The sequence below is a fragment of the Pelophylax lessonae genome (assembly GCF_965119305.1).
Source record: "Pelophylax lessonae genome assembly, chromosome: 3".
Classification (NCBI taxonomy): Eukaryota; Metazoa; Chordata; class Amphibia; order Anura; family Ranidae; genus Pelophylax; species Pelophylax lessonae.
This window is the reverse complement of record NC_138770.1, coordinates 277,573,343-277,594,158: the sequence shown is the minus strand read 5'-3', so window position 1 is coordinate 277,594,158 and position 20,816 is coordinate 277,573,343. Positions and strand designations below refer to the sequence as shown.

Here is a 20,816-nt window from a genome sequence, read left to right as displayed (position 1 = left end):
GTCTTTTGCAAGAAAGGGGAATCTGCCAGCGACCAAAAGCAGGTCAAAGAGAGAGACTCAAGCTGATGTTGAAGACCATTACAGAAGAGCTCACCTTCAATGGAAATGACTCCACCAAAAAGAACACTGAGCCTGCACCAGCAAGAGGCTGTAAAACTAAAGATGGAGCAGGTGAAAACACATCTACCAGATAAAGGAAGCAGTAGATAAACAATAGAGTATGGTCAACATAAAAGAAAAGTGGGAGGAATCCCCAGAAGAACAGGTCCCCAGTGGGAAGCTTGGACAAAAACATATCAAAAAGGAGAAGACCGGTCAGTCTACAAGTGAAATTTCCAAATCTTACACTCTCCGCTCTTGGATATCAGGAAATGAAGGATGAAGCTGCCAGGCAAGACAGCCAACCAATCTTGTAACAAGATATCCAAGTGAGAAACCTCCCCAAGTACAGAGGGTATAGAAAAAAATCACCCCGCTTTAAAAAAAAAGAAAAAAAAAATCAAATTTTGTTGCTTTGCAGCCTGAAATAAAGACAGACAGTTTTTATTTTAACCAGCCGTATTTACTTATAACATCCAAGTAAGAGATATTACACTAACATGTCAGAAAAAAAAAAAGTTGGAAAAAGGATCACCCCCTCCTAAAAAGGACTTGTAAACTCAATTAGGTGTAGCCAATTACCTTCTTAATTGCACACAAAACCATTTAACCACTTCACACTAACTGATCAGCTGTGGTCATTTAGATTTGCTCAGCATTAAAATCGTTTTCCTGGAGCATTTCAGTTTCTGGCAGTGCAACTGAAGCAAACAATCAACTATGGGTGGCAAGGCACTGTCAGAAGATCTCTAGGATAAAGTTGTGGACAGACACAAGTCAGGAGATTAATAAAACAAAATATCAAAAACTTTTTAAAGGCTTTATCAATGTATAGAAGCCCATTGAAGTCTATTAAGATTCCTCCAATGATGGTTTCTTTCTGCCATGCATGAGATGACAATCACCCAGATGTGCACACCTCTCCTTCCAGTTTGGAGATCCTTTGCTGACAGATGGTAAGGCATTGTCTCTAAGCAAGTGCTATTAAGAGTAGCACTCTTGGCGCCTACCAGTGTAGGGACTGGGCCATTCATCCTGTCACAGGGAGAACTCCTAAGCCTTCCCAGAGCAGAAGATCTAATGACAGTTAAGTGATGCCACAAGGAGTCCAAGTCAGAGAGCAGACTTGCAGAAGAAATCCTTGACCAAGTGGGCACACTATATTTTGGGGAATCAGACTAAATCCCTAGACATCGGGATGCCCCTTTAAGTGAAGGGCGGGGGGAAGAGTTTACCCCATTCAACCCAGGAACAAGGGGGTCTCGGGGTGTAGGGAATCCAGGAGGACCTAAAAAGACACACAGTGCTGAGTGTTGATAGATAGCACACGAATGGTAAGTGGTAGATGAAAAAAATGCCAAACATAAAATGTGTGGTCTAAGCACCCAAATGTCAGGGAGGCAAACTACTCCAGGAATCACCCATATGTAAAAAACAGCCCCCCACTTGTAGAAGAGGGAATGCAAAATCATGCAGAAGGGCTTATCAAAGGGAATAATTGACCTCAGGCTTAGAGCCCAACAGGCTGCGCGGAGTAAAGCCTCGTAAACAAGCGTCGAAATTCAGCCGGGAATTTTCGTCCGACGACCGATCTGCCGATTTTCGGCTTGTTAGTATGATGCTTCCGACAACGGACTCCGACTTTTCGGCCGAAAAAAATCTGGTGTGCAGGCTATAAAATTTTTGTCCTCCGTCAAAACCCGTCCGATTTTCGTGCAGTCAGTACGGATTTCGACAGGGAAAAATCTTATGAGCAAGACTGGGCATGCTAAGATGAAGAAAGAACACAAAGAAAGCAAACCAACACATGACATCACTTCTGAAGTAGAATTTTGTCGTGCGGGAAAAATCGTGTGCAGTCTAGGTACATTCCAACCAACAAAACACCACTCTGGACAAAAGATGGACGACCGGTCGGCGGAAATTTGTTGCGTGTGTACTAGGCTTTAGGCTCTGAAAGTCTACAGGTACCTGCTGTTGAAGTAGATGAAGGGGAAGGGTGGGATTGATGCCAATCATTTGCCACTTCTTGCAAATGGAAGGAACACTCTGGCCACCTGTGACATACCTAATGAATGGTGGAGAAGGATCTGGGGGTTTTGGTAGATCATAAGCTTAATAATAGCATGCAATGCCAGCAATGCCAAGATGCGGTTTCCAAAGCAACCAAAATCCTTTGTATTAAAAGGGGTATGGACTCCAAAGAGAGAGAGAGAGATATCACTTTACCCCTGTACAAATCATTAAGACATCATTTGGAATATGCAGTTCCGTTTTGGCACCAGTTCTCAAAAAAGGATATTGGGGAACAGGAGAAAGTGCAGAGAAGGGAAAACTACCAAACTGATAAAGAGGCATGGAGGAGCTCAGCTATGAGCAAAGATTAGAGGAACTGAATTGATTCTCTCTTGAGAAGAGGAGATTAAGGGGGGATATGATCAACATGTACGAATACATAAGAGGTCCATATAGTGAACTTAGTGTTGAGTTATTCACTTTAAAGTGGAGTTCCACCCTATTTTTATACTTACCTCCATCTTCTCGCTCCGGGTCACCTGAAAAAGAAATGGATAAATCGCATATTTTTTTTTTTTTTACTTACCTCGTAGCGAAGAAAATATACTTACCTTACTTCCTTCTTCCTCCTTCCTCGGCCGCGGCCCGTCGTCACTTCCTGGCTCTGCAATGATTCCTGGGAGCTGGACGTCATAGCTCCCAGGAATCATTGCGCCTGCACCGGCCCCGACGTCAGTTCCGGGTCGCGCGCGTCATCCCCTTCTAAACAGCTTCTGGGCATGCCCAGAAGCTGTGGAGGGATGACGCGCGCGACCCGGAAGTGACGTCGGGGCCGGCGCAGAGCATCATGGGACCAAAGAAGGCGGAAGAAGACGCCGAAGAGGACGCGCTGGCTTCAAGCTGCCCACATCTGAGATGGCAGCGCTGGACAAGACGTTTGCAAGGTAAGTATTTGTCCTAACAGGTAAGTGCAACCCGGGACAGATCAGAGGCTAGCCATTGTGGAATGCACTAGCCCTGACTGTCCCGGGGGTATTAAAAAAAAAAAAAAAAAAAATCCAGGGTGGAACTCCGCTTTAAGGTCATCACAGAGGACAAGGGGGCACTCTTTACATCTAGATGAAAAGAGATTTCATATCCAAATACGGAAAGGTTTCTTCACAGTAAAAGCTGTGAAAATGTAGAATAGACTCCCTCCAGAGGTGGTTCTGACAAGCTCAAAAGCTTACTTTAAAAGAGGCTTGGATTCTTTCCTAAAATATACACATTATACCTGGGTACTAAACATTTATAGGTAACGTGGATCCAGGGAATATCCGATTGCCTCTCGGGGGGATCAGGAAGGAATTTTTATTCACCTGCTGTAGCAATATGGATCATGCTTTGCTTGGGTTTTTCGCCTCTCTCTGGATCAACTGTGGGTATAGGATTGTGTATATGGGATTGTAGGATTTTTTTTTTGTTTGTTTTAATTGGTTGAACTAGATGGACTTGTGTGTTAAGGACCTCACCCAAAGGGTAATCAGTTCAAATGCTCTTTGGATGAAGCAAATGCTCTTTAGGATGTGTCCCAACTAGACCAATGAGAGCTCTGTGCATCTGTATGAACATCAGTCCAATCGCGAGATACAAGCTTAGATGCTTGTAACAAGCCATCACAACTAAAGCACAAAGCGCACATTCGCTCCAGCTGCACTAGCACTATGAAATGGGGACCAACCTTAGAGGTGGAAGACCTACCAATCCTGAAGCGGTATGGCAAGCATATAGTGGTTGGACCTTAGATACGAAATCTGAAAAAAGCACATTCTTCCATACTGTGTACTTGTCTCTATTTAAAGCTTGGAGTGAAATTTCTCACTGCTGCCTTGTTCCTCAGTTATGAGCCACTTCTGGCCACTCTGACACCAAGATAAAAATGGTGGTGGGGGAGGAGAACTTTAGCACACAGCTTGTGATTGACAGCCACAGCTGTGCTTTTCCTCCATGTAGTGTGAGGAGAGGGGTGTCCCTTACCTCCAATTGGGCTCAGAGCTTCTCCCTTAGCTATGCAGTGTGTTTAACATCAGATCCCTGCACCTTATGTTGTGCTGCTGAAAGATGCTGACAGATTCTATGTATATTCTGAGTGTTGTAGAAGGCTGTACAGAAAAGATGCGGCAGATAAACAGGTACAATGTATGTAGGAGATCTTGTTTCATCACTGTGTATCACCTGAGGCTAATCACTTCACTGGTTATATGTAAGCGTTTACAACCACATAGTTACCATCCACATAGGACAGAGGCCAACACAAGTCAATTCAAACTTAAAATGTATGGAGGAACTCTGTCAGTGAAACCCAGAATAGTTACCACACCTTTATCCTGTTTGGTATTTCTGTTAAGGTGGATCACTGATGCATGTACTGTGGGATCAGACCACCAATTTTCTCTCCAAGGGGAAAGGTTCTGCCACACTCCCAAAGGGGATCTAAGACGGTTCAGAGTGTTTATAGTCTGCATAGAGGAATGAGCCAAATAGCAAGTGAAACAGAAAGGTTTTGCAGCTGTAGGAGATTCAAAAGACCCAAGGCTTGGAACAGCAGGCCTCTCCTCCAGATTAGTGAAGACATGTTGTATTTCTACAGTGGTAATACAACTAACCCCAAAGCGAGGCAAACCCAGGCAGCTGGTACTGATGAGGGTTTAAGGAAGCCTGAAGTGTCCAAGTTACTGTAGGAGGATAGTGGAAACAGACCGAAGACTGGAGAGCCACATGATGCTTCGGAAGCAGGAGCCAAAGCAGGATGTTGTTTCCCCCAAGCTGAATGGTTGGAAAGCATGTGCAGTACTCCACCTAATGGATGACGTCTGCATATGGTCCGCCAGCTTTAAAACTTTTCGCAATAAAATGGTAGAAAAATGTAAAAAGTCAGTGGAAGTGGAGGTAGTTTCAACCCAACCTGCCTTACTTACTAAGTGAGCCTTCAGAGACAGGGTCACACATAGATCTGTGCCAGGGTTCTGGATCAAGAAAAGTGCGCTGTGGCTAACCAACACAAGAGGTCAGGAAAGTGCCACAATGCAGACCCCACTGTGTTAAGGTTACATTCCAGGCTAGCCCCACACGCCAAGTCCAGTGGGGGTTTGAAAATGAACAAAGGTAAGGCTGAGGAAACATTTGCATGGATAACTGCTACTCAGAGACCAGTTCAGGCAGCAATGTAAATGAGGAACTTTCACAGAAATCACCAAAGGAAAAATCCACAAAGCAAGAAAGTAACAAAAATAGGCTTTTTTTTCAGTAAAGCTGAAGCAAAAGGTGTCCATCGCCAATGAAACTAGCAAAATAGGGAGGCATTCTGGGCAGGGGTTATGGGGGAGCTGTTTTACAATTTTTTCTGTTTGCCAGTGTACCAATCTCCTAAAGGCAACCTTATTAACCGACTTCCTGAATTCCTTTGTCTTAGTCCCTGAATAGATAAAAAAGAAATCTGCATTAACAAAAATAAATGCAGCCTAAAGTTAGTGGAATCCTCAAAAACAAGTACAAGATGCATCAAAGATAATGGTGCATTTTTAACTCACCATCTCCATTTTTAAAGATGATCTCATTATTCAGGAACAGCATCTCAGACATAATATCTGGATTTTCCCAGTTAAGCCACAGCGGCCTTTTTGCAGAAGACATTATTCTGCACTCTTCTAGCCTACAGAGGAGAGTACGAAGCTACATTATAAACCTTTTCACTTGTACAATTGAAACTTTGTTAGGCTAATGGCATAAATAGATTTACATGTAGAAAAAGCCATAGTTTGAATTTACCTGAGGTTTCCCAGCTGGTGAGCAGGGTTAAGGGGTGAGGTAAAGCCTTGTAATGCATCCATGAAATCTGGTCTCTTCATTTGCTCAACTAGAAACTTCATCTGGACCTATAAAACATGATGTAATCAACATATAGTATATAGTATGACGTTTTATCCTTAGTGTCGAAGATAACACACACACGCACACACACACGCACACACACACGCACACGCACACGCACACACACACACACACACACACACACACACACACACACACACACCTACCTTGAGGCTGGTAAATAAAAAAAAATAAAAAAAAGAACTAACCTTATGAGGTTCATCTTTCTTCTCCTGCTTTAGGATATCTGTGAGGTTTATGAGTTTTTCCATAGCCTCCACTTGTCTACTCAGATGCTTGAGGTACATGCCGCAGGCTCGGCAGTATGATTCCAGCAATAAACCAAACCTCTGACTCACTGTTTTGTTGTGCATTTCTGACCTAACAAGACAAATTCAGTATCTGTTACTGTTATTATAAATGCACTCATTTTAGGGAAAATCTATTGTTACATGACATAGGTTTGCTTACATACCAAGACACTGCAATAAAATAAAAATCGGTAAGAAAAAAAAAAAAAAAATTATATATATATATATATATATATATATATATATATTTTTTTTTTTTTTTTTTTGAAAGCGTCATTAAACCAAGATTATATTAAAAAACAAAAACAAACTCTCATTACATACTCAAAGCAACTGAAGCATTGGTTTTGTGTAAAGGATACCTGGTTTATCCTGCCTTCAGCTGTCTCGCCCAGCTTCTCTGTATCCTCACTGCAGATTGTGTAGACCAGCTGGTGTCCTCTACAGAGCATGCTCAATATCGGTTTCCTTCTAAGCTCCTCATTAGGGATGGGCTCAGGCGTGTTCGGAACGTAGTCCCAACCCACCTGAGCAATCCCCCCAGGAAGCGGTCACTGCACACCAACAATCATAGGCAGCATGTGCAGTTGTGGGCTGGGAGATGCCTCACTGCCTATGATTGGCGGTGTGCAGTGAGGGCTTCCTGGCGGGATTGCTCAGGTGGGCTGGGACTACGATCTGAACATGCCTGAGCCCATCCCTACTCCTCATTTCCTCTTTTTGTGATCTGTGCAGCCCACATGACTATAGAGTTCACATGTGGGCATATATACAGTGGTAAATGACACTCCCCTCCCTCCCTCCTTGTCCATATCCTCCAACTGCCAAAACACAATGGGAGCAGGATATAGCATGCCGATTGATTGCATTCACTAAGAAACTCACAACAAAGCTTAGTTTTAATATAAATCAGTATTAAATATATCAAATGTAATTGCTAATACCTGCAAAGTAAAAAAGGAGCCTTTGATGGTCATTAAAGATTTATAAGGGCTTGTAAAACAGTTTAGTATTCATACTTTTATTTAAATTGCCCTTCTGAAACTTTTTTTTTTTTAGTCATGTGGCAGAGCACCAATCCGGGTCGGCTAGGCACAGACTCCTACTGTAGAGGGCATACATGAGCAAAGTAATAGAAGCCTCTTTCAAATATATTTCCCTGCAGATGCCAAATAACAGAGCAAGATCATGTAACCACACAACAGTGCTGCAGGAAGAAGGCACTTAGAGGATAAAAAAAAAAAAAAATATAGTGACATGATATACATGATTTATGTGAATGTAATAGGGCAATTAACACTTCTCTGTTTAGTATCACTTTAATATACCTAACCCAAGTGTCCTTTACCATAGGTAAGTGAGACATCCTTCCAACAAAATTCCAGGGAATGCAGCGTAGAACAAATCTCACTAGGAGATACCTCTGCACTGGGTTGAAGTGTCATCCTGCAAGATTTTGACTACCCAGCATCCCTCAGTATCTTGTTGGAAGAATAGTAAAGTCATCATCTGCAGTATAGAAGCCAGCATAAATAAGTATATCAACTTTTTCTTTTTAACAATTTTTTCCCATTTTAGTGCAGCTATTTGGCATGCGAAAGGGACCTTCAGTAAATAAGTAGACCTTGCATCCTGGTCACAAAAAAGAATTGAAATATAACTATTGGGAATCACCAAAACATTTGATTTACAACAGATTTAGAACATCATAATATTAAGAAACTAAGATACCCTCCTTCATATACTATATCTTTTTGTTTTGCATTCATTAACAGTCATGTACTACATCTCTTTATGCAATCCTGTATCACAACAATAGTTAAACATTCGTTTTTTGTCGGTTTTCTCCTTTACTGTACAAAATTTTTTCTCATTATTCCAGATGCACCCCTATAGCTTTTTCTGCACCAAGGTGTTCTGGGGGGTATTGTGTTATCCCCATGTAAGCCCTCCTGCGTGGATAAAGTTTTACAAGTATTGTTCTGGGGGGCATTGTGTTATCACCATGTAAGCCCTCCTGCGTGGATAAAGTTTTACAAGTATTACATTACACAGTAAACCCTTGGATTGAGAGCGTTTTGCAAGACAAAACATTTTTTAAAAAACGTTTTGACTTGATCAACAAGTGATGTCTTGATATACAAGTAGCGTCATGTCACAACTGAGTATAAAAGAGAAGAGAGGTGCCTCTAAGTGTAGCAATATGGTTACAATTAATGAAGGTACAACATTTAGCAACTCACATGATTGATTAAAAGAGGCATATCTAAGTATGCAGGCATCCAGGGTAAAGCTGTCCACATAGACCATCCTCTGCACCACCAACGATGTCATCCTTTCCACGCTGCACTCCACAAGCACTTCAAGCCCTCTTTCCGATCGCTCTACTGCAGGGCAGTCTTCCCGGTCATGACTGCAGACTGCCGGCAGTGCGGAGGATGGGCTATGTGGACAGCTTTACCCTGGATGCCTGCATAATTAGATGTGCCTCCTTTTCATCATTGACCATGCGAGTTGAAAAATGTTGGGACGCTCATTAAATGTAACCATATTGCTACACTTAGAGGTGCCTCTCTTCTCTTTTATACTCTGTAGCTCCTGCTGGATTTTTTTCTAATATTCTAATCCCCTTGTGGAGGCTGCCATTTGTGGATGGATATTTTATGGTTACACAACCTATCTCAATGCTACAATCTTCTTATATGGACTATAAACTGAAGGATGAATCATCTGAGTTTTCATGATTTCTTATGGGGAAATTCGCTTTGATATAAGAGTGCTTTAGATTACAAGCATGTTTCCGTAACAAACTAATTATGCTCGCAATCCAAGGTTTTACTATACATACCAATAAAGAGAATAAAAAAAAACAAAAGTAAATAAATGGAATGAAGCTATTCTGTGGACTTACTTGAGGTGCCAGAAAAAGAAGTGTCCTATTCTTTGATTAGTTAATGCTTTCTTGAGTAGAAATCTCAAAAGTAAATTGTCTAAGTATTGTTCATACTTAAGAACCTGCAAGTAAAATAGAAATAAAGTTATACTGTTAAACAAGCTTTTTTCTCTGTTCAAGACTATCATGTCCAACATTCCCCATTATTATTTTTTAGTTTATTTTGTTTACCGCCAAGGATTTTACTGGTTTCCTTTATAATAATATCGCCAGGAGAAAGGGGGCCATTTCACACTGTTCCTGAATGCTAGGTCAGACTCGGTCAATCTTTTTAAGATGGAACCCTTAAAAATTCTTGTTGCAGAATAAAAAATTCTTGTCTCAGGAAATCAAGTGAGGGAAGGGCATCATTACAGATGGTCATTGGAAACAACTCTTCTTACTGTATTGGCCAGTTAGTAAAAGCCCTCCATACAAACAGCTAAAAAGTGGTTATTCATTTGAGAGAAAGAAATTGCTCACTGGAACCCCCAAGCAACCTTTGAAGGAACCCTGAAAAACCAGCAGAAATGCCATCATCCCCCTGACATTAAACATTAGCCATATGAATTTAAGCCTCATGCCCCAGTCTCCTGCTGGCATATCCAGCACTTCAACCCCTGAGCTGCTAGTGGATGTAGCTCTTCCCCCTTGCAAATAGATAAGCGATACTGCGTCGACCAATGCATTAATCTTGCGGTTCTCTGTTCCCCTGAGCAAAAACTATATAGCTGCACAGTGAAGAATATTTTCATTTGCCAACAGAAAAGTTACCTGTACAAGTTGAATTAAATACTGTGACAGCTTGTCATCCGTCAAATACTTCTCTAAACATGTAACCGCAAATGATCGTACTACCCTATCTGGGTAATTGAAATCCAGCAGTTCCATTGCTTGCTCAGGTCGGATTGCAGGCCAGTCTTTAAGCAGACAATACATCTGTAGAGATAAAAAGTGAAGCAATTGATAAATACTGCATAAAATGCGGTTTACACTGAATACAAGGAACCTCTTATAACGGAGGCGATAAAATTTTCTGTGTGAATAAAAGCAATATCCTTTACATTTCTGCACACAAGTGTATCTAAAGTGTTTTTCTTTGTTTTGTTTTACGTTTTTGATAGATTGGGGGAAAAGTTAGAACCCCTGTCAGGTTTTACTGCTATTGGGGGCTTCATTAGGGAGATTTTCCATCACCAGTCCCTTGTTCTGGGGACAGTTTACTAGACCGTAATCGCTCTACTAGTGCCTTTCACAGCAGTAAACCTAACAAAAGCTTATGCTTCTCTACCCTATCCAAAACTACTTACAGTAAAAACTGATTAAAAGTAAAATCAAAAAGACAACTGGGGTATACTGCTGCCTTTAGGTGTATATAAACGCTGGCAAACAGAAAATCTATTGGTCAGCCAGGTATAACCCCTTACCTTTGCCAATATGCTTAATTTTTTTTTTTTACTAGTGTACCAGGAGGATGGACATGATTAGAATTACAGTGGCGAAAATAATTATTTAATCCCCTGCAGATTTTGTAAGTTTGCCCACTTGCCCAATCAAAAATCCAGAAAAAACACATAATACAAAGGTTATAAATAGAGTTGCAGTTCAGTGAGTAAAATAAGTATTTAATGCCCTCCCAACCAACAATAATTCTGGCTACCACAGACTGTGCGCTCATGTGGTACATAGATTAGGCCTGTCAATTTGAGAAGGTGCCCTTAACGACAACTCATGTGTAATAAAGATACCTGTCCACATAATCTTTCTTCCATTCAAACCTCACTATCATGGGCAAGACCAAAGAGCTGTCAAAGGACATCAGGGACAAGATTGTAGACCTGCACAAGGCTGGAATGGGCTACATGACCATCAGCAAGCAGTAGGTGACAACTGTTGGATCGATAATTCGCAAATGGAAGAAATACAAAATAACCATCAATCGCCTCAGTCTGGAGCTCCATGCAAGATTTTGCCTCATGGGGTAAGGATGATCATGAAAAAGTGAGGGATCAGCCCAGAACTACATGAGGAGCTTGTGAATGATCTCAAGGCAGTTGGGACCACAGTCACCAAACAAATCATAGGTAACAATACGCCGCCATGGCATGAAATCCTGCAATGCTCGCAAGGTCCCCCTTCTCAAGAAGGCACATGTACAGGCCCATCTGAAGTTTGTGAACGAACATCTAAATGATTTAGAGAAGAATTGGGAGAAAATGCTGTGGTTACAAGAGACCAAAAATTTAGCTCTTTGGCATTAACTAAGCCAAACCTGGCTGGCTAAAGCGTAGCGTTAAAAAAAGGTATTAGGGGGAAAAAAATTGGCCTTCAAGAAATATAAATCAGAGGGCACAGTATCGGCTTTCGAGCAATACAAGGAGGCAAATAAGAAAAGTAAACACGAAATCAAGATGGCTAAAATCAACTCTGAGAGACAAATAGCAGAGGATAGTAAAAAAACCCAAAGAAATTCTTTAAATATATCAACAGCAAAAAAACTAGGGCTGAGCATATTGCACACATAATGAACGATGATGGGAGGATGGTTACAGAGGACACTGAAAAAGCAACCGTGCTGAATGCTTTTTTCTCGTCAGTCTTTACACAGGAAATGGAGGGGTACACTGACCATGACTGTATGGTTAGTAGTAATACACAGGACTTGCCACTATGGCTAACAGAGGGTGAAATCAGGGAAAGGCTGGATAAACTTAACACAAACAAATCACCAGGCCCGGATGGCGTACATCCGAGAGTACTCAGGGAACTCAGTAAGGTTATATCTAGACCACTGTTCCTCATCTTTGCTGACAGTATTGGGACAGGAAATATACCAGGGGATTGGAGGAAAGCTAACGTGATTCCGATATTCAAAAAGGGGCAGAGGCATATCCCGGGAAATTATAGGCCTGTCAGTTTGACATCAATAGTATGTAAACTTCTGGAGGGGATGATAAGGGACTATATCGTAGAGTTTGCTAAAGACAACAACATCAGCAGCAGTAATCAGCACGGGTTTACAAATGGGCGTTCTTGTCAAACCAATCTCCTAACATTCTACGAGGAGGTGAGCTGTGAGCTAGATAGGGGCAGACCAGTAGATGTGGTGTACTTGGATTTCGCTAAGGCGTTTGATACAGTTCCCCACAAGCGCTTAATTTATAAAATAAGGTCTGCAGGTATCGACAGCAGGGTTTGCTCTTGGATACGGAACTGGCTAAAAGGGCGTGTCCAAAGGGTGGTAATAAACAGCGCATACTCAGACTGGTCTGAGGTAGTAAGCGGTGTGCCCCAGTGCTCAGTCCTGGGACCAACCTTGTTCAATTTATTCATAAACAGCATTGAGGTCGGGATCAGTAGTTCGTTATCAGTTTTTGCAGATGACACAAAATTGGCCAGGGCAATAACTGCACAGCATGAAGCAGATATCCTACAGAATGACCTGGACAAAATAACGGAGTGGGCAACGACATGGCAAATGAGGTTTAATGTGGAGAAGTGTAAGGTTTTGCACTTGGGGACTAAAAACATAAAAGCACAATACACGTTAGGAGGGGAACCCTTGGGGGAATCAAAAATGGAGAAGGATCTGGGAGTCTTGGTTGATGCTAGATTAAGCAACAGCATGCAATGTCAAGCGGCAGCTGCCAACGCCAGCAGAATATTAGCATGCATAAAGAAAGGGATGTATTCCAGAGATAAGACTATAATCCTTCCACTTTATAAAACTTTGGTCCGACCGCATCTGGAGTATTCTGTCCAGTTCTGGTAGCCAGTCCTCAGGAGGGATGTGTTGGAGCTGGAGAGAGTCCAGAGAAGGGCAACTAAACTGATTAGGGGACTGGAGAACCTTAATTATGAAGAGCGTCTGCAATCGCTCGATTTATTCTGCCTGGAGAAGAGACGCCTGAGGGGGGACATGATAGCAATTTTTAAATATCTCAATGGGGATCTCAGCTTAGAAAAAAAAGCTGTTCAGTCGAAGGGATTGCATGAGGACAAGAGGGCATACAATGCGATTAGAGGAGAAGCGTTTTAACCTCAGGCAACATGGGGGGTTCTTTACTGTTAGGGCTACAGGATTGTGGAATTCTCTACCACAAGAGGTGGTTTCTGTGGGAAGTATGGTGGCGTTCAAAAGACTCTTAGACGTACATCTCAAGGATCAGGACATTCAGGGCTATGTGAGATGATTACAGACACACACACCTACACAGGTTGAACTGGATGGACTATTGTCTTTATTCAACCTCACCTACTATGTAACTATGTAACAACTCAACGTGTTTGGAGGAAGAAAAATGCTGACTAGGACCCTAAGAACACCCTCCCTAATGTCAATGCAGGGGTGGAAACATTATGCTTTGGGGCTGTTTCTCTGCTAAAGGTACAGGCCGGCTTTGCCACATTGAGGGGCCAATGGACAGGGCCATGTACTGTAAAATCTTGGATGAGAACCTTCCTCCCTCAGCAAGAACAATGAAGATGGGTCGCGGATGGGTCTTCCAGCATGACAATGACCCAAAACATTCCGCCACAGCAACAAAGAAGTGGCTCAAGAAGAAGCACATTAAGGTCATGGGGTGCCGAGCCAGTCTCCAGACCTTAATCCTATAGAAAATTTACAAAAGGGAACTGAAACTTCCAGTTGCCAAGCGACAGCCAAGAAATCTTAAGGATTTCGAGAAGATCTGTAAAGATCCTGAGAGGTGTGCAAACCTGGTAACCAACTACAAAAAAAATTTGGTAAGGTGGATGAGAAACAGCAACTTCATGATAGACTAAAGGAGAGATACTCTGTAAACACTGGATTTTTGTACTCACTGTAAAATCCATTTCTCTGAGTTTGATGGACACATTGCTCCATTAATCATAACTACAGGGTTATATCACCTTCTGCAGGAGTAGTACTAGGCAGAACAAAAAACTTGGCTGTGCCCATGGGCCGTCCTAAGCTGGAAAATAACCCCCTGTCTGCTTTAGGTATTCTGATTAGTAGCAAGCAGTGGCGGCCGGCCGATAGGGGGCACCGCCCTCCAAAAAAAGAAGAAGAAAAAAAAAATGGTATGGGGGGGTTTGACACTGCCTTCGGCTGGAAGAGGCGCTGATTGGCGCTCTTCTGGGGGTCATCGGGGCGCAGAGCAATGCGCCCCGACACTCCCCACTTTACTGATGTCTGGTCTGTGATTGGTCCAGACTCCAGCCTGGACCAATGACAGGAGGACATGGACCTGGTGACGTGACGGCTCCGGCGTCACGATCACCTTCCGTTCCCGCCCGGCACAGAGAGAGGACACAGGACAGGAGAGCGAGAGCCGCCTCCCGAGGACGAAGGCGGGAGCCGGGAGGACCGAGGAGTCGCCGCCGCCGAGGATGAAGCCGGGAGGACTGAGGAGTCGCCAGTCGCCACCACGCCGGAGAAGCCGCCGCTGAAAGGGAGCCCGGAGCAGTACCAGAGCAGAGCGCAGTACCGAGAAGCCTGGAGGTGAAGAAGTGACAGGATGTGATCCTCCTGCAGAGCTCAGACTTCCAGTTATTCTGTGCCAGCAGCTGCAGCGGGGCAGGCGGTCTCACATTGTGAATGCCCGGGGAAGTCGGGGTGTCGCCACCTCATGGCCTGAACCTGCGGGGGGAGCACCATGTGAGGGAGCTGTCCCTCCGGACCCAGGAGCGACGCGCCTCCCGTCTTCAGCAGCCCACAGCACAGCAGTCGGTCCGGTTGAGTGAGCCAGCCCAAGAGCAGGTAAGTGACATGACCTGTGACATGCCTGTACCATCACCTGTGACATGCCTGTACCATCACCTGTGACATGCCTGTACCATGCCATCAAAGTCACGCAATTTTTTGCCGCGTTTTTTGCCGCAAAGCAATACCCATTACATTTTTCTTTTTTCTGAGTCCCAGTCTGTCTGATCCATCTAGAGAAGGTAGCCGAAGAAGTGGCCAGCCCTTGTGTAACCACAAAAAGGGAGTCTGACCTCTGAAAACCATAGCTGCCAGATACACCTGAATCGCCCGAACCACATCCAAGGTAAGCAAAGCAAATTCCTGGGGATGAGGCAGCTTGGGAAACAAGGAAGGCAACACAATATCCTCATTCTAATAGTCAGGGTAACATTGGGCATGAATGACAGACAGGGACGAAGAACCACTTTATCTCTATAAACCACTAAATAGGGAGTACGACAGGATAGTGCAGCTAATCCCAATACCCTCTGGGCTGAGGTAATACCTACCAAGAATGCCACATTCTGGGACAATGTAGGCAAGGGCATCTCCAGAATATTCTCAGACGGAGGTTTAAATCCCATGACGGCAAGAGAGAACGTACAGGTGGAGCCACATATCGAACCCTCGGGAATGAAGGTATGAACTAAAAAGTGCGTGACTAGGGGAGTCACTGAAAGAAGACTACCAAGGCAACCACCTAGCCCTTGATTGTACTCAAGGCCAACTTCTGCTCAATGCCCCGTTGAAGAAAGGCCAAGATATGAGCCACAGAAAAGGAGCAAGGATGAGCGCCAAACGACTCACACCAAGAAAATTGGATTTTTGACTTATCGTAAAATCCATTTCTCTGATGTTCATTGACAGACACAGCTCCTGATCTTCTTCTTAACCATTGGGTTATACTGCCCTCTACAAGAGTAGGACACTAGGCAGAAAGTCTGGCTACAACCATGGGCAGTCCCAGGTGGGTATACTCCCTCTCTCTGCTATAGGCACTCAGTTTTGTTACAAGCAGTGTCAGAGAAAATACAGCTCCACAGAGGGGTGGGTGCTGTGTCAGTCAATGAACATCAGAGAAATGGATATTACGCCAAGTTAAAAATCCCATTTTCTCTTTCATTCATTGACGGACAACAGCTCCTGATATTCTTTACCATTGGGACGTCCGAAAGCAGTGTTAAATATGAGAGGTAGGAATAGCAAAAAAATTCCCAAGGCTAAAAACAGCCAACCAGGCAACAGGGGCTCAACCAAAACAACTGGGGCCCACCTGAAAAAACAAACCCTCCTGGATGACGAGGAGGCGTGCCCGGAAGTGACCATGTGAGTGAGAGCTGTGAGACTCCCCGCTGAACACCTCTCCCGCCGGAGCTAGTGAAGGCGCTGAGAGACGCTGGAAGAGAGAGAGCAGAGCCAGCAAACGGAGATCCATCCACCGGCCTATTGGGAGCCCACGCTTCGGGCGAAGGAGGAGTAGAGGTGAAGCGGTTGGGCATTAGTGGAGGAACAGATCAGCGGCGGCCAGCTCCCTTTGTTTGGCGGTCCCGAGGTGGCGGTGGCCACCTGCTTCAAACTTCCCCGCTGAAACGCCTCCCCCGCCGGAGTTTGCAGAGACACCGGGGGGACGCTGTAAGACAGCGGAGTCACCAAACCGAGACTCAGCCACCGATCTCTCGAGAGCCTATGCTACAGGCGAAGGAGGGGAGGTGACCGGGATTCAGAGAAGGAGCGGGACATCTGAAGGAAGGTGCAATCCGCTTGGCGTCCCCGAAGCAACGGCGGCCTTAAAGGGCAACAGATTATAGGAGCGGACAAATTGGATTGCCGACTGCAGGGGACGGAGAGAGAGGTTGGAGGAGGCAGAAGCTGAACATCAGGGACGGAATTTGTGGCTTTACTGGACCAGGTGTCCTGTACATCCTGTACATCCAACAGAGCAGGGTACCTGGAGGTAGTGGGATATTGGTGATACCGGCTGTCTATGAGAAACACAGGAGGTAATCCGGAGAGACCTCGTTCGTTCATTTACCCAGATTTCCCTCTACAACTACAATTCTTAGGAGAGAGGATAGTAATCTGGCTGGAAGGAGACGGACACGAACGTGGGTGAGATAATATATTTCCCTTTCTGTTTTACTGCCTATCTCAATTATATGTCCTGTGGCCGTTGGCCGTTGTACCAATAACTACTAAGCAAGTTGTGGAGGAAGTGGTATTGACAATTAAGAAATATAAGAGGAAAAAGGACTGTATTTTTATTTTTGAGAGAATTCCCTGGAGGTGCTATTAAAAACTTGGAGGGGGTTTAAGATTGAGGAAGATGACGTTATCTAAAAAACGTAAAGGAAAGAAGAACATGACAAAACCTAAGGCAGGTAGAACAGAAGGAGAAATAGACAAATACTTCTCTAATAACCACAAAACACCAAGAGAAGCAAAAATGGCAGGATGTGGAAATAGTGCATTAACAAGCCCAGAGTCAGGAGATGCGCCTAGCTCATTGACTACCTCCCCGACATCAGAAAATTATCCTGAAAGCCCAGAGACAAGACAAAGGAAGAATGATCTACCTTGTATACATGCACAGAGCTCACCCCATAACGCTGAGCTTAAAGCGATGCTTCAGGCTCTTCCAACTAAATTGGATATTGAACAGATGATCAGCAAAATAGAAGAAGCACATCAAAGAGAAATACAGGAAATAAGGAAAGACATACAAAATATAACAACATGCTTAGTAGAAGAGTCAACAGCCAGAAAAAGTGTGGAAAAGAGGGTAACATCATTAGAGGCAACAAGAGACATACAGAGAGAAATAGACGAGATGACACAATTACAGTTGGAGGAAATAGAAAACAGAAATAGACGTAATCTACGTATACGTGGTATACCCGAAACGGTAGAGAAGGAAAAGCTGGCAGAAGTAGCAGAGGAGATCTTTAAGCAGATTATGAAGGATAAATACCCGGAACAACTGGAGATAGAAAGGATACATAGGACCCTTGGCCCTAGAAGCAAGGATGAGAGAAGACCAAGAGATGGGATCTGCAGGCTATTTCACTATGTGCATAAAGAGGCTATTCTAAGGTTGGCATGGGAAGCTCAGGACATAAGGGTGGAAGGAGTACCAGTCAAGATATACGCAGACATCGCCAGAGGGAAATTGAGGAGAAGGGCCCTCCTGAAACCATTATTAGATCTGGCAAGAAAAGCAGGGTGTACATACAGATGGGGGTACCCATTTTCTGTAACATTCCGTAGGAATGGACAATTTTTCAACCTTAGGACATACCAAGATAGAATAGCGTTCTTCCCGTTTATAGAGACGGAAGCTATTCAAGTAGTGAATTGGTTGAACCGATTGCCTAACGAAACCCCGTCGGTATACCACCAACAACGTGAGAAAAGACTAGAGACATTGCCAAGAGAAGAGAGAAGATAAAGAGACCTAACCATTAAGAGACGGTAGTGAGGTCCCCCCATGGGAACTATGTCCTATTTATTATTTATTACCATGTTGGCCTGGTTTGATATACATACCAGTCTCGCCCTTTTTTTTTTTGACACAGTTTTGAAATTTAGGATGGAAGTTATTCCTCTTGTCACTAATTATATGGGTGGTATGGGGAAGGGGGGGGGGGGGGGGGGTTGGGGTTTTGACACAGTTTTGAAACCTAGGATGGAAGTTACTCCTCTCGTCACTAATTATATGGGTGATATGGGGAAGGGGGAGGGGGGGGGGGGGTTTCTCCTTCCTTTTGTATTTCATGAAGTATACAAAAGGTTAACTTATAATTAAATTGGGTAGAATAAGAGGAGATCTACAGGCCAAGCGCCTTCCTCCCCACTATTGGGGAGAGGAAGGAGGATGAGAAGGGGAAGAAGGGGAGGATTGAACTATTGAATATGAAAATGTTGAGATACTCATACTATGATGAATGGCGTTTGTGTGGATGGGGGGAGGGATAGATGGGGGAAGTGAGGGAAGGGAAGAGGGAGGTTCCCCTCGACCCTACTCCCTCCGCACCAGTCCCCGGGGTTATTGCTCAAGTATCTTGATGTCTCTTGGTAATCTAGTGAGAAGGGAAAGCCACTGCCCACTAAGGGAAGCCGAAGCCCATGAAGGGAAAGAGAAATGCCGGTAGACCTCAGAATAAGATATGGTCAAAAAATAGGTTTATAAAAAGCGGCGGGAAGAGGTGGGGGTAAATCCACAGAGAATCACTTCGGGGCACGACCCTACTAATAAATTCACACAAGTGGCACGAAAGTGGCCGTGTGAAATAAGGATAAGTTTTTCATTATCCGAAACTACGGAAGAGAAGGCCGTTCTCTTGTAGAGACCGACCTTCTCGAACCCGTAGGAAGGGGGTAGGGGTTTTTTTTTTTTTTTTTTTATCCACGAGCCAATGATGGAAGATGTAAAGGTGGTCTCATATAATGTCAAGGGACTTAATGTCCCAGAAAAAAGGCACATGTTATTATCTGACCTGAAGCAGCTACATACTAGTATAGCGCTGATACAAGAAACGCACTTCAGGACGGATAAACTACCTTTCCTTAAAAATAGAAATTTTCCATATGCATACCATTCCACTTGTATACAAGCAAAAGCAAGAGGGGTTTCTATACTTATTGCAAACTCTGTCCCATGGACTTTCCAGGACAAAATGCAGGACCCGGAAGGAAGATTTTTGTTTATTAAGGGGAAAATAGGGGAAATACAAATAACAATAGCAACAATATATGCACCCAATAACAGACAAGATATATTTAGATCTAAGGTAGTAGAGAAGCTTATGAGGTTTTCAGAGGGACAGTTAAAGAGGTTGTAAACTCGTATAAATTTTTTTTTTTTTTCTTACACCCTGCAAAAGAAAGACATAATGAGCTAGTATGCATCGCATATTAGCTCATTATGCAATACTTACCTCAGAACGAGCCCCCGCCGTGCCGCTCACTCACCTCTATGACGGGCGACATGTCTAGTCGCCCGTCTTCCGGGATCGCGGCATCCGGCCATCTGATTGGCCGGAGCCGCGGTGACGTCACTCCCGCGCACGCGCGCGGGAGCCGACAGTCACGGCACGGGGCTCTGAAGGAACGGCACGATCGGCCGTTCCTTCAGAGCGCATGCGCCAGTGACGTCACTGGCGACATGTAAGGTAAATATCTCCTAAACGGTACATGTTTAGGAGATATTTACAGTACCTATAGGTAAGCCTTATCATAGGCTTGCCTATAGGTACAAGTTGTAGAGGAGGGTTTACTTCCTCTTTAATTATGGGGGGAGATTTTAATTGCCCATTAACACCAGTACTGGATACATCAACAGGGACATCGACTTTCTCAGCAGGAAGGAATAAAAAGATCTTAAAGACATTATATAATGCTCAACTTATAGATGCATGGCGGTTACAACATCCCTCTGAAAAAGAATACACATTTTTCTCTACACCGCATAAGACCTACTCTAGAATTGATTTTTTTTTTATACCACATGCCCAATTACAATCAGTTCAAAATACAAGTATAGGCAGTATCACATGGTCAGACCATGCACCTATATCCTTGTTATATAATTTAACAGCGAATTCTGCACAGGGGAGGAGCTTCTGGAGGCTAAATGAAAGCTTACTACAAAGAGAAGAGATACTAAGGGAAGTCGAGAAAGAAATTAAAAGCTTTTTTGAAATAAATGAGCAACCGGACTGTAAAATGGGAATACTTTGGGAGGCCCATAAGGTAGTGGTGAGAGGACTCCTTATAAAACATGGAGCACGTATTAAAAGAGAAAGAAATGAGCAACTGTCACAAC

General features: G+C 43.7%; 1 protein-coding gene across 1 annotated transcript in view; it reads right to left on the bottom strand.

Annotated features, from left to right (window-relative positions):
• PIK3CA (phosphatidylinositol-4,5-bisphosphate 3-kinase catalytic subunit alpha) overlaps window positions 1-20,816 on the bottom strand; it is a 318,657-nt gene that overhangs the window by 96,079 nt on the left and 201,762 nt on the right. Inside the window, exons 12-16 of the mRNA XM_082248881.1 lie at window positions 10,042-10,206; window positions 9,247-9,350; window positions 6,234-6,405; window positions 5,923-6,029; window positions 5,685-5,806 (exon numbers count right to left, since the gene is read on the bottom strand). Coding sequence (XP_082105007.1) covers window positions 5,685-5,806; window positions 5,923-6,029; window positions 6,234-6,405; window positions 9,247-9,350; window positions 10,042-10,206 — 670 coding nt within the window. The remainder of the gene's footprint in view (window positions 1-5,684; window positions 5,807-5,922; window positions 6,030-6,233; window positions 6,406-9,246; window positions 9,351-10,041; window positions 10,207-20,816) is intronic.